General features: G+C 36.6%; 1 protein-coding gene across 3 annotated transcripts in view; it reads right to left on the minus strand.

The window, feature by feature from the left end:
- The window catches only part of FCHSD2 (FCH and double SH3 domains 2), a 294,342-nt gene that overhangs the window by 135,560 nt on the left and 143,478 nt on the right, over nucleotides 1–15,304 (minus strand). For all 3 annotated transcript variants that reach the window (XM_089915292.1, XM_022593750.3, XM_022593747.3), the window contains exons 6-8: nucleotides 13,091–13,224; nucleotides 8,912–8,966; nucleotides 7,915–8,043 (exon numbers count right to left, since the gene is read on the minus strand). In XM_089915292.1, coding sequence (XP_089771418.1) covers nucleotides 7,915–8,043; nucleotides 8,912–8,966; nucleotides 13,091–13,224 — 318 coding nt within the window. The remainder of the gene's footprint in view (nucleotides 1–7,914; nucleotides 8,044–8,911; nucleotides 8,967–13,090; nucleotides 13,225–15,304) is intronic.

A 15,304-nucleotide genomic window follows, 5' to 3' on the forward strand; every position in this document is an offset into this window, starting at 1 on the left:
TTGTCCACTGGAGGATTTGGGCAGCACATTATCATGATCTGATTTACATTTTTAAGAGATTACTTTGAAGGAATCTAGCATGAAGATTAGCTAGGTAAAGCTAAGAATTCTATTAAAGGAACCCTGTCTTAGAACAGTTGTTTCCAAATTATATTTCAAGGAACCCTAGTATTCAGCATAATGCCTCAGGAACTAAGGGAAAGAAGTAGAGGATGACATATGCAAGTATGGGTAATGGGACCCACACAAAGCAGGAAGAGGCTCATAGGCTTTAACCAAACAGCTTCCCTTTTATCTGCTTTATGTATATGGATTCCATGTAGGAGTCTGTAGCAGTTGTTCAACTGCTAAAAATATTTTTAAATCACTGCTTTAGAAGTTTGGTAAAAATGGCCAAGAAGTATCCTAATATTTTGTGTCACAGGGAGCCAACCATAATATAAACAATATAGCAGGGGAAAGGATGTATCACCTCATATTCCATATACCCTTTAGGGGCTGCTCTAGAGAATTATAACCTTCTTCTTTCTGGCTCACTGCTCATATGGCTCATGTCCAATTTATCTCTGTATCACCATGCGTATCACCAAATATACACTCAAGTATTTGCTGAGTTTAACATAATACACTAACAGTATTAAAAGGTATAATAAAAAGTGCTGTAACACAATCTGGCCCTCTTTGGTAAAGCTGATAATACACACCGCTCCTATGGATATTTCCTTAAGAAATTCTTGCATAAATACACCACGAGACACATACAAGAATGTTGATAGCAGCATTGTTTATAAGAATAAAACCAAAACAACTAAACTTTCAGCTAAGAAAATGGATAAGTAATTTATGATACATAGACAATGAAATACTAAATAGCAAAATGGTAATTAATAAGGTTAAAAATCCATATTGATGAATTTCAACAAATATAATGTTCAGTGGGAAAAAAGCAAGTTGCAGAATATTACAGGGTACAATACCATCTAAGACAATACAATATATTGTCAGAGTGGTGGTTACAACGTGGTGGATGAGAGGGATGTTTTGGGAGTAGTCATACAGGAGGCTTCCATTTTATTAGCAGAGTTTCATTTCTGAAGCTGAGTGGTGAGTTAATGGGTATTCATTTAATTTTTCTTTGAATGTATTTACATATTTAGAAATTTTCATATATAGTTTTTAAAGTTCTATACCAAGGGTCTGCAACTAAGGCCTGTGGGCCAAATCCAGCCTGATGCTTATTTTTATAAATAAAGTTTTATTGGAACACAGCCATTTATTTGTTTACATGTTGTCAATGACTATCCTACAACATCAGAGTTGAGTGGCTGTGACAGAGAAGCCTAAAATATTTACTATTAGGCCCTTTACAGAAAATGTTTGCCAACCTCTGTTTGATTTCAAGGTATACAGTGCAAATGAAGAAGCAATTAATTCTGAAATAATACGAATACAATCATGGTTATGGTTATTGGGGAAAATGATCATCAGTGTTATTGATAGCCAGATAAAGGAGGAAGGGAGGAAAACAAGCAAAAACTAAATAAGCTTTAGTCCACTGCTGTCCAACAGAACTTTCTGTGATGATGGTAATATTCTATATCTGCACTGTTCAATATGGTAGCCACTACCTACGTCACTTCTGAGCACTTGAAATGTGGCTATTGTGACTGAAGAACAGAATTAAAAATTTTACTTATACTTAATTATTTTAAATAGTCACATGTACCTAAGGACTATTGTATTTGACAGTGCAGCTGTTGTCAGCAGTTGTCACCTGAAACCTAGAAGGGGGTACTTATTCAAGGGAACAATGGGAAACAGAGTTGCCTCTAGTTTAGAAAGTTTCAGCCACTGAAGGAAAGGCAAACATATGGATAATTATAAGGGCAAGGTTACATACAGATCTGAGAATCATACAATATTAATAAAAATAGAGCCAAATAATTACTCTCTGAAAGAAAGAGTATGTAAAGTAAGAGAAGCAGAGAGCCAATCTTGAGATTTGGGGACTTCCATGTTAATTTGTTAAGTTAACAAACATTACTAGGTGGATCAGAAGCACAACAGCTAGAGAGATGGCAGGGAAACCAGAAGAGTTATGACTTAAAATCAAGAAGATGAGAGTTAAAAATGCTACACGAGAACGAAGAAGACTTTCGGAATAATTAGTGCTTTAGCCAGAAAAGCCTTAAAAATAAAAGACTTGGATACCAATAATGACTTTCTCTTCATTTAACCAAGACAAATGTCTGTAAAAGATATGCCATATTATCATATATTCTATATTTGTCACATATAAAGATGTTCACCTTTTATTACTTTGCCCAATTATCAAGTAGTCCAGATATGTTTAGCTTCCACTAAACATTTGTCTAGAGATAGGGTCCTAATGTTAAGCTTTTCAAAAAGTCTTTCATTAGATTGACATTTGTTCCCTTTTCTAGTATGATGCATTATACTTCATCCTTCCTCATCCAAACCACTAAGAAAATATTCCACAAGCTTCTAAAAGTAAAAATATCAGTTTATATATTGCACAAGAATACACTACAAAAAAGGAACATTTGAGGAACAAACTACCTTACCTCCCAACAGTCAGCTGAACTGCTTTCTATAGATTTGATGAAATCAGTTATCTGGTTTCCATGGCTTAGCAATAGTTTTTTGTTTTTTGTCATTGTTGTTTTAGTTTCGAGTTTGAAAAAAACTTGCCTGATAATATACAGACACAGAGTAATATATTTAGTATCTACGCTAATCAGTACTGGCATAAGGAATACAAAATATTCCTTGGAGAACCTGTCTAAATACTTTATTTAGAAACTGACATGATCTTACTCTTTAGAATAATTAGAACAGGGGACAATCTGCCATTTTCAATTGTTAATTTTATTCTACAGTTCTCTCAGAATTTATGATATTTATAGTATGCTACCACTTATTATACTAAATTTTACCAAAAAGAAGATTGGAATGGTATGTAGAAAAGAACACAGCATGAAATCTAGGAAAGAATACAGGGTATGAAGTTACAGAGACCTTGATTTAAGTCCTGGCTATTATATACATTAACTGAACCTCACTGAGCCTCCGCTATCTGACCTGTAAAACAGGGATAATGATATTTACCTTGAAAGATGTTATGAAAACTAAATGAAATAATGTATTCTGGGTACCTAGACAGAGAACCCAACAATGTTAGACACCCAAACAGTTGTTCCACTCTCACTCCCAAGCATTTGAGGTCTCTTCTACGCTCTCCCCCTCCTCGAAAACAAGGTTTATTTAAAACAGAATAATAGAATTTCTGTTACTTAATAGGACAATATATAACGTGTATAAACAAGTTTCAAAATTAACAAAAACACTCTTCATTATCTCATTTGCTCCTCACAGAAGCCAAAGGAGATAAGATAGCGCAGGATTATCCCACATTTAACAAGGAAAAAGGAAATAAGTCCAATAAGCTGGTATTATTTAAAGAGCTAATGGCACCAGCTCTGAAGGCAGAGAGACCTGCCAGAGTTGAATACAGGCTTTGTCATAGTTTCCTCATATGTAAAATGGGAATGATTCATCCTGCAAGGATTAAAATGAGATTGAGTCTTCATTCACTCATTCATTCATTCATTCTTCAATATGTATTAATTTACAAACATTTAGCACATATTAGGAATCAAACACTGTACTAGGTAGCAAGGATGGAGTCTCAAGTGATACAGACACAATCGTTGCCTTCATGGAATGTATAGTTAAGTGGGAGATAAGGCATTTATCACATAATCACACAGATACAGGTAAAACTACAACCATGTTAAGTACTTCAAAGATGAGATAAGCCATTTTATGAGACCATCATATTGGGTGGGAGTGTAACTGGGTTAAGGAGATCATGGAAGTCTTCCTCAGCAAACAACACAAGAAAAGAGATCTGAAGAAATGATGAAGGGAGCAAAGAAGGAGTTTTGACCAACTCAAGAGGAGAGATACAAGGATACTGACATTACAATTTCCCCTACATATGGTCCACGAGAACACCCTACAGTGAAGCTCAAAGTTGACAAGTCCTACCCACAGGCTAAAAGAGAGACTATGCACGGAAAACAAAACTTTAAAATAAATTCTGTTATTGAGACCACCAGAATTAAAAAGAGAAGATAAAGCACAAAAATCTGTTATAAAAAAAGAACATTCAGGGAACAAAAGGATATTAAAACCATGTTTAAAAAATTAAAAACTTAATAAAAGAGTTGAACTATAAAGCTGAAGAGGTCTCCCAGACAGTAGAGCACAATGACAAAGAACAATAATAGAAAAAAGAAATTTGAAGGACTAGGCCAGGAGTCCTTAATAATTAGAATTCCAGAATAATTAAGTCCAACATCTTAATAATTAGAATTCTAGAAAGAGAAAAAAGGGAAGAATTAATTTAAGAATCAAAGGACATATTGATAATATTTCATAAGCTTTTAAAAAGAAAAAACACTAGATCAGATATGAAGAATGAAGAATCAGATGGTTTGGAGTTCTCAGTACCAACACAGGAAACAAGAAAACACGAAGAATTGTCTTCAACATTTGAATAAAAATGGTTTTTAACCTTTAATTCTATACCCAAGTATGAGCACAGAAAAATGACATCTTTATAACACAGTATCTCAAAAAACTTACCTCCCATGCCCAGTCTCTCAAGAAAGTACTGGAGGATATTCCACCAAAGAACAAAGTAAACCAAGAAAAAAGATGTGATACAGACAGCTGGAGATCCAACATAGGAGAGAGACAAAGGAAGGTCCCAGAATAACTGCATTACACGGGACACAGAGGGCAATTAATCCAGATTAGAGGAGTAACACAAGACGTACTGAGGGCTGTCATCACTAAGATCCTATCAGCTGTTAATGTAAGAATAGAACGTCCAAGAAATATAAGGAAAAAAATAATCAATTGTTTAATAAATCCCTGAGAAGGCAGGAGGGAATGAGATATGATCCAAAGCTGAAGTGAAACAGTCATCTTTAGATAGTTATTGAGACTCTTTGGAAGAGTCTTGAACACAGATGAAGCCTGTAATGGGACAATAATGGAGTTCCCTTTTAATGGTTTCTATTTTCTCTGTAAATTAGGAAGAAAGACCACTTGCTAAGTGTGAAAGAAAAGGGGTAAGTCAGATTTGAGGAGAAGGGAAAAAGGTGAAAAAATTGTTGAAAATAGTAGAGAAAGTCAACCAGGGAAATACAGTAGGATGTCTGAGCAGTGTTGAGGGTGCATTTGATACTGGTTCTACATTAATTTATAATCATGAATCTGTTCTGTTGAAAAGTTTTCTTCAACAGTGCTTGGCTACTTAGATGCAGATATAGAGAGAGTGGTTCATCCAGAGCTGGGATTTCATTTCATTTCATTTCATTTCATTTCATTTATAGGCTAGTGTGTTATTTAAATAATGAACCATATACTCTAACCAGGATAAAGAAGAAAATGAGATAGAATATGCCCAAAGTGATCAGGATAATACCAAGCAATCAAAAAAAAAAAAAAAAGATAGCTGCTATTACTACTAACCATGGTCCTCTGGCAGTAAGTGATTTCATTATTCTAATTTGTAATCATTTCTATGTATCTCTTTCTTTGACTAGACTGAGCTCTTTGAGGATAAGAAGAGTGTCTTTTTCGTTTTTGCTTCTTCCGAAAGCCTAGCATAGCTACTACACTCTAAGTGACTATTAAATGTGTATGATGAAATCAATGACTCAAATCTCCTGTTTCCAAGCTATTCATATAAATATTTAAAAAAAAGATTCTACTTAAGGCATTATAACTTTAACAAAAATCCAGAAAATAGACCTTACCAAGACAGCTACTAAAGGGCCACTGTCATTTCAATGATAGGAACTTACTAAGTAGCTAACAGCATTAATGGGAGTTTTCCAATACTGCAAACTATGAATAAGCATGCGGAAGAAAATGAATGAACACATACAACATGAAAATTGAGAATATATTTTCCTATTTTTAAGGGATAGGAGGGACTCCTGCCTCTATTTTTTTTTTTTAATCATTTCAGTACCCTCTAATGTTTCATGAAATGAGTAATCTGAAGCATAACCTACCCAATGATGATCAAATGCCTAGGTGCATAAGGGCTTCAAAGTAAGTTCAAAGATACATAATCTGATTGCTGGCTAGGCCCATTAACCTCCTCTTTGATTCTGGCAGGGGGTAGATCCCCCAAATAATTCTGTACCTTTCCTGGTTTATAAAAGACCATAGGGTTTTAGGAAAGAGATCTTTTTTGGCTGTGGATTCAATTTAAAAAACATAAAGATGGGGCTTCCCTGGTGATGCAGTGGTTGAGAGTCCGCCTGCCGATGCAGGGGACACGGGTTTGTGCCCCGGTCCGGGAGGATCCCACATGCCGCGGAGCAGCTGGGCCCGTGAGCCATGGCTGCTGAGCCTGTGCTCCGCAACGGGAGAGGCCACAACAGTGAGAGGCCCGTGTACCGAAAAAATAAAAAAATAAAAAATAATAAAAAATAAAGATTTTATTTTTGCTGATGCTTAAACTAATACAGTGTTCATTTAAAAATATGCAAAGGGGAAAGTATATAGTTAACAGCTTTGTTGTAATAGCAGATGGTATATGGGGAATTACAAACTTAAATGTGAGCTGTATTAAAAATCTTTTTTAATAAAGGAGTTGTTTGAAACTGAGTATATATATTTCCCTAGAGAAACCAGGTTATACTGGGAGGCCAAGTCTCCAGTTGGTCCTTGTAAGTCTGAAGCACTGTGTAACACCTAATAAGATACTAAAATGTCTAAACCTTTAGGTCCAACATTTTATGGGAAAATGTATGCAGAGTTCTCATCTGGGATGTCAAAACAATCCCTTGTCTCTCTTACCACCTGTATCCTAACCAGCAGAAGTCAGAACAGGATAGAAGCCAGGAAAGGGGATTTCAGACAATAAACAAAAAGGAAATAAAAAATTTTAGTTCAGTTTTACTCTCTCCATCCCTCCGTTTTTCCTTAAAGTTTCCAGTAAATGTCCTGTCTCTACTTTCAAGGAAAGAACTCGTAGTTTCTGCACAGAGTTTATCTCTTTTCCAGAGGCACTACAGAAAAAAAAGAGCGCCCATTCCTGCTGCACCCCGTTCTCAACACCTCTGATTCGTAAAGCAAGCAATTCAATGAAAGCAATGTGGTTGGACAGTCATTAAGAACAATACATTTGAGAGGGATGGGTTGAAAATAAAGATACAATAATCAAAAGTTTGGGTCCTTGAGACAACAGGAGAGAATGAGATACAATTCAAAGCAGAACTTGTCTATCAGCAGTGAGGGCAAACCTGGCAGCATGTTAAAAAAGTTTTCTGCTCCTCCACCCTTTGTCCTTTACTTGAGTTAAAGTTAAAGATACATATAGGCGTATAAACAGAGAAAGACCAAGATCGAATTTTGTCATACAAGAAACTGTAACCCTACATTTCAGGGTAGAGACATTTTCATATAACTACGAGTTACATTTTCTCTTGCTTTACCCACAGGCACCTCATAAAATATTAACGCACAAGTTTACCTATCAATTAAGCATAAAATGATAAAATTTTAAAAAGCTAAGCTTTTAAAAAATAATCATATATTAATAACCACTATACAGTAAATATCTGCTGCTGCTAGGGAATAATACAATCTTTTACTATGATTTGGCTTTAAACATTTTCTTACACTAAAATTAATTCAGATTACATGAAACAGAGGTCACCTAAACAATACCAAGTATATTCCAACAAAATGCGAGGTAGCCTGGCTGCTATTGTATAGACTCAATCCCATACACCCAACAGTCAACTCATGAGTTGTTTTGTCTTTAATGATACAATATTACCACAGATATTAAGGCTGTATTACCTTCATAATGTTAACTAAATCTGTTTGATAGTAGCGATCCTGGTGCGCATTTGCTGCCGCTAATGTAAGAAGATAATCATTCCTTGCATGGGTAGCTTTGGAATTACACTCAGATCGCCGGGCTTTTAACTAAAACATAGTAAGAGAAAAGAAAAAGTCAGTGCAAACTGATACTGTACTGAAAAACATATGAGGATACCACTCTTAGTTGGCTCCCCAACAAGAGTAAAGATGACCATGTAGAGAAACATTTATATGCATATAAAAATTCTTCAACACTATTGAAGAATTAAATAAACAGTGACTAGAACTGTTTGACACAGTAAGAGTGCTTTCAAATATTTGTTATTTACACTTTAAGAATTTCCAAAGCTTTTGAGAGAACTTCATAATGTTTTGCTCATTTTATTATGATGGGAAGATAAAGGTTCTCAAATTAAGTAAGTCCCTTATCTTCAAAGACTTGGGTAAATCTGCTGGAGTTAGAAAACAGTTTGAAAAAAAATCAACACCCCCTAATGTGCCAAAAGAAATGCATGCTAGTTGGGAGCCAGGCAGACAAAGGTAGGTCACTAAGCTTATTTATCAGGTATTCTACAGCTTGAGGATCCCACAGGAAAAATTCACTTGCATCTGGCCCGAAATATCTGCTCAGAGGTATAAATCTGAGTGAAATGGATTTTATTGAGCTTTCTAAAGCCCATGGACTTGTTAAAGTCTCTTGGACTAAGTGTTGAAGACAAAAGGCTACCTAAGCAGGTTAGGTATAGAAACTTATCTCTAAAGCAATCTTGAGAAGCAGGGAGTATCCAAAGTGCTGACACTTAGTTGAAAAACCCTCATGAACTGGGAAAAAAAGTTCTTCCCTAATGACTTTTAAATGCTTCTCTAAATGGAAATCAGATGGAAATAATTGAACTGCACCCTCAAAAGGCCCAATTCTTTTTTTTTTAATCTAAGGTTTCTCAATTGTGAAATACAGTTTTCAAAAACTCACCTTTACACTTGCCTTCTGTAAACTGATTCTTGATTGAAAAAGACTAAGTTTAGATCTATAATAAAAATAGAAAAGTATGTTAATAAAATTATCAAATTACATAATGAAATGATTAAGTATTATAATTACTAAATTTTTAAAAAAGTGACCTTTCCCCGTGACACTATTCTAAAAGAGAACTAAATAAATGGAAAACCAAAAGCAATGATTATTTTCTTTTATTTTACTACAGGAAGAATTTAATATTATGGTGAAACAGAAAATAGTGGGATTAATAAAATAAAAATATCCTGAATGACAAAAATACAATTTGACAAATCCAATATGTTGGTATCTCCTAATAAACAAGAGTCAACAAACTATAGATTATTCCCAGTATCATACAATTGCACATACTTTAGTTTCCACAAGGAAGCTTAAAGAAGCCCATGGATAACCAACCTATGGAGACAAAGATTATCAGGCTTTCAGGGCCATGTGCCAGGAATGTGCCATGAATGTGCCAATGCCAGGAATGCAATCTACTGTATGATACTAACCAGGCTCTACAAAGACCTTAATTCCATCACATCTCCCATTTAAAGTTCTTCTTGTTTGGGTGCCTGCCTATGTGCTCCCTCCACTCTTAACATATCTATAGTATTCAGAACATAGAGATAAAGCCCTTGGACTTTCTGCCCTAATATGATTTTGTTCTATTTAAGCTTCTCTTTTCTGGTGTCCTTATTTCCCTCAATCCCTCTCAGCTCGGGAGGGGAACCATAATCTAACAATCAGTAATTAAAATATCTTGGCTTTATGCAAACAACTAGAGAGAACCATAAGGAGAAAAATGCTAAGGAACAACCAACATTCCCCACAACCAGTAATTTCTGAAGCTGCAATGTTTGTCTTGACTGCAGTGTCATGGTGATTGCCATGGGAAAAGTCAATGAATGTGCTGGAAGCTATGCCATAATATGAAATAAAGTTGCAGACCGTTTGGTATTGGAAGACAGAGCAAGCCAGTCTCTGCAGAGCAAATGTGAGGACAGAAAAAGCTGCCTCTCAACTTTCTAGCAAGAGAGAAACATTCAAGGACGTACGTACAAACATGCATTCCAACTACTCCACTACTAAAAAAAAAGCTGGGTCTAAGAGACTCCTGTTATTTTTCTACCTTGCCATATTCATATTTGATGGGGGTTTTCTTTGTTTTTATTAATCAGATTCCTATTCATTTTGATCTAGAAAAGCAAAGGCCACAGACTTTAAAATTTGAGAGCGCCTGTTCAGAGTTAAGAAAGACTGTGTTTGGGGTATACTCATTTCGACTTTTTTTGTAGCCATTATCTAAATAGTCTGAGTTGCATCTGGATTTTCCAATATAAGGATTCAAATCTCTGGCTTCTGCTTCATTTTCTAATCCTCATACAATCCTTTTGTGGTAATAAAGAAGGTACTAGTAATAGGTAAAATAATACAGTTCCTGTCCTCAAAGATTATTATCTAGAGCAAATAAAATATATACAATGAACCATACTACATACTCCTCTTCCTCACCTACCTTCCATATGTTAATGTTCCTTAGGTTTCCAAACTCAACTTCTCATCTCATTTTATATATGATTTTTTTCATCTCTTTAACTATCATCTGATATGCAACTGACCCCCAAAGCAAGATCTTCAGGCCCAAATTCTCATCTGAGAGTCAGATATATAACCCTCTACCAAATATATTCACCCCACGGTCCCACATATTTATCAGAACATGCATATTCAAAGTGGAACTCAGCCATCCCTTCAAACTGTATCCTTCCTTCTATGCTCTTTCCTAATGTACACATCTCTATCTGTCAAATCATCTATCAAAACTATTGGGTTAGGGCTTCCTTGGTGGCACAGTGGTTGAGAGTCCGCCTGCCGATGCAGGGGACACGGGTTCGTGCCCCCGTCCAGGAGGATCCCACGTGCCGCGGAGCGGCTGGGCCCGTGAGCCATGGCCGCTGGGCCTGCACGTCCGGAGCCTGTGCTCCGCAACCAGAGAGGCCACAACAGTGAGAGGCCCGCGTACCACACAAAAAAATAAAAATAAAAAAACTATTGGGTTGGCCAAAATGTTCGGTTGGGTTTTTCCATAACATCTTACGGAAAAACCCGAAGGAACTTTTTGGTCAACCCAATATATACAGCCCAGTTTTCATTCCCCTTCCTGATCTTCCTTCTCATCTCGACTTAGCTACAAACTTTTTTTTGTGGTTGCGGAGCACAGGCTCTGGACGCGCAGGCTCAGCGGCCATGGCTCAGGAGCCTAGCCGCTCCGTGGCATGTGGGATCTTTCCAGACCGGGGCACGAACCCGTGTCCCCTGCATCGGTAGGCAGACTCTCAACCACTGCGCCACCAGGGAAGCCCTCATCTCTACTTAGAAAAACCATTCTTCAGAACTGTGTCCAAACATCACTTTTTTCTATAAAGGTTTCCTTTTTCATTAGGCAAAATTAATCTATTTTCTATGCTTACATAAAAGTGTTTTCACACAACTACTAAAATAAATTAATTACTAGGTGAGTGACTTTAGGTACTTAACTCCTTTAAGTTTACCGTGAATAAACAAATCATAAATCTACTTTAAAACACGTTTGTTTTTAATTCTAGGCTTTAAACTTCTTGAGGGCAAAACTTATCTACCTCATCTCTGTATCCATAGTACCCGATATAGAGTAGTGATTCAATAAACACTTAGTGAGTGAATTAAGATAAAGAGGCATTTCTCTCTCTGTTGCAGAATTAATTTTCCAGAAAAGTTACACATTGAATTAAATGTCTAATTTGCTGTATCCCCTTTGAATCTGGGCTATATTTGAAGGCAGTTTCTTGTTATCAGCACCTGTGAATTAGACCCTGTCAAATCCACACTTCTCAGGAACAGCCCCACAACTGTCCTCATTTTCACCCTGTGGACCTTGGCTAAAGTAAGTATTTATATATGCTCTACAAATCTGTCAATTCTCTGTTCTAGAATCCCTGAGCATTTTAAAAAACAAGTTCTTAAGAACCACCATGAAAGGATATTCCTAACGGAAAGCACCTAATCTAAAAACTTCAGGTCTAACTGGGAAGATGGGTTCACTGACTCTATGAAAGTACAGGAAATATTTGTATGCTTATAAAAATAAAATAATAAAGATAAACTAAGTTAGGGAAATATTAAATATGTTTTCCAGTAACATTAAACACTTTATGAGTATTCATTTACCATCCCTTGGGACAAAATAAACTTTCCAGGAGCCCCTAAATTTTCACAAGATGCCTATGAGATTGCTTAATTTCCTGCAGATAAAAAAGTATATTAGAAAGACAACCCTGACTCCTTCCTAGTCTGTACAAATGTGCATAGCCTTTCTGATTTCATGACTAGGTGTTCAAACTCCTACATTTTCCATCAGTGAGCTCACCGAATGGGAGTCTCACCTTTCCTCAGAGACATCTTCAGAATCCCATTCTATAACACAGGTTTATTTTTCCTTAAAAAATTTTCATCTTTCCTCAAGTTGTCATTGCAAAAATCTCTACTGCTAGCTTTGCATTTCTTTGTTATAAACTGCCAGTTCCTTCTTTTCCTAATTATTCTCAAAATAAAGGACTTTTAATTTACATATATTGAAAGTAAAATTCACACACAGTTCCTAAAGCATACATTAAAAATTATATACGTTAGAACTTCATATAAGAGAAATTCTGGGGCAAGGTTTCTATACTGAGGTCAGTGGTCTTACTCACTTGATGCGTCCATAGTCCTTCAAAGGCATACTGAGGATCAAGGATTTTCGACTACAACTGATTTACTCTGGCATGAGAAAACTGAGGCTCTAAAACCCTGATATTTAGACACCATAGCAACTTTAACCAGACTTCTGCTAAGCTTCCAATACCATGATCATCTGTCTTCTTTCCTTTTCAAAATTCAATTTAATGTGAAAACTGACTGATCAAATATTCCCATTTTGCTTACATTAATTTAAATAAAAATCAACTAATATAAAAGAAAATTTGATCTCAAGTATGTAACATTTATAGGTCCAATGAAACCAATATAACCTAAGAATGACTCTATGCCCTGTATTAACAGAAAACAAAGTACTGGCAAAAATAACATTTATTTGTATAATCACTTTTTCAGAAATGCTAAAACACATACTTTGCCTCGATGTCAGCTTTCTCTCGTACTGCATGAGCCATCTGTTCAGTCTCAAAGTACTTCTTTTTGCCTTTAGCTAAATCTTTCACTGTCTCTTGCAATTCAGTTTGGATCTTTGTCAACTGGTCCACACACTGTAAAATACAAAGTGCAATTATTATGATTTTAGTCTTCAGGCTTACAGAAAATGAGTTTGTCCTAAGAACTATGCACTATGCCCTCAGGATGGAAACCCAGGAGAAGAATCAGCACTTTTAGTACCCTTCAAATTGCAAACTGAAATACAGTGAACAGCTAGTACTCCCATCTCAAGTAATGTATCGAATAGTGTCACAGTTTGCTTAACAACTCTGCTTTGAGAAATAACCTCTGAGTGCTGCTGATAACTGACATTAAGCTAAGGCATAAGAAGAGCAACAGTGAAAATGCTCTTAGTGTTGGAGCATAGCAATAAAGGCAAAAGATTAAAGCAATTCTGTAATCTTCATAATATTAATAAAATTTCTCTATATGTTTGGGGAACTGATGGTACAAAGGGTACTGAAGGATTCACTTCTGGGAAAGGAGGGTTGAGATCTGAGAAGTCTGGCCACAGAGCAACTAAGCCCATGCGCCACAGCTACTGAGCCTGCGCTCTACAGCCCGTGAGCCACAACTACTGAAGCCCATGTGCCTAGAGCCTGTGGTCCGCAAAAAGTGAAACGACCCCAGTGAGAAGCCAGCGCACTGCAACGAAGAGTAGCCCCCACTCCACACAACTAAAGAAAGCCCGAGCGCAGAAATGAAGACCCAATACAGCCAAAAATACAAATAAATAAGAAATCTGAGAAGTCTGACAGGATAAGCCCAAGATGAAGGAGAGAAGCAAGAAACCTGGGTACCACATAACAATTATTACTCAAAACTATCCCCAACTCAACTCTTTGGATACACATACAGATTCTAGGAGAAGAGACAGACATAATAACTCAAAGAAATACTTAACAAAAAACTCTTATAACACAATGGGGCCAAAGTAACACTGCTTTGGGACCCTTTTGGATATCCAAAGGGGGAATTATTTTCCCCAGTTTGAAACAAACCACTGAGAAGTTTCACCAGTCTGGGGCCAGTTCAGGGCAGCCCCCATTGAAAAACTTCTGAGCCTGGAATAGCATCATCAGTGCATGGTGCAGACTGAAAAAACACAGCAAAGCAGGAAGAGACATTGGTAAGTAAGGGACTATTTTGCCACGGTGAGCAGTGTGGAATAGAACAAGGACATCAGAAAAGCAAGGATAAAGCACAAATAAACTTAGACATGTGACATATAGGCTAGAGTTTCACTACTTTACAGGAAGTGAGAGATCTGGAAGGTTCCCTATGGGTACATTTACTGAGCACTTAATAAGTGTCAGGCTGTGAATAAAGGGTAAAACAAGACAAAACAAAAAAACACCTCTTTCCCCGCTGCATGAAAACTGGACCCTTAACTTCCAAGGTCTGTGTTTCAACAGAAACCTGACTAAGACACGACGTCAACTGTGTTATTCAGCAACACTACGTATAAATATGAATTTACCTGATGGGTAAATTGCATCAACTTGGGATAAACTACAAATGAACTACAAATATTTGATGGAGAACTCTTGGCTTTGGGCTTCTGTGAGTATGGTGATTCCTGTATCTGGACATGTCCCTTGCAGGGACCTTGGAAGCTCTGTCTATAGAGCTGTAATAAAAGGTTTTCCTCTCCTTTAGAGTCTGCGGCTACCCCTGCACATGTGAGTCTCATTTCCTTGTCCCAGACCTGTCACCTGGGGACCAAACAGAATAACTCTGATTAGCTATGTAGACTGAAGCATACTGGTGGGAGAACTAATTCTACCAATGCAGGATGCCGCCCTGCTGCTTAACTGTGTTCCCTGTCCGAATGTCCTTCTAAGTAAACCTCATGCCAGGTGTGGCCTATGATACTCATGAGTCTGAATGTTTAGTTACATTTAAGAAGACTCCCTATGTGCACTGCATAAGCACAATACACTATGTCCAGCACTTTATAGGTATTACATCACATTTAGTCCTCAAAACAACTCTGTGATAAAAGTATTCATATTAGTCCAATTTTAAGATGAAGAAACAGACTTAAAGAGGTTAAACAACTTACCCAAAGTCATACAGTGAATTTACCATGTAATCCATTATAGTATGTACCCTAGTTTTGTGATAACCATG

The sequence above is a fragment of the Delphinapterus leucas genome, chromosome 7 (assembly GCF_059928025.1).
Source record: "Delphinapterus leucas isolate spDelLeu-1000000601 "Yukka" chromosome 7, BTC_Dleu_Yukka2, whole genome shotgun sequence".
NCBI lineage: Eukaryota > Metazoa > Chordata > Mammalia > Artiodactyla > Monodontidae > Delphinapterus > Delphinapterus leucas.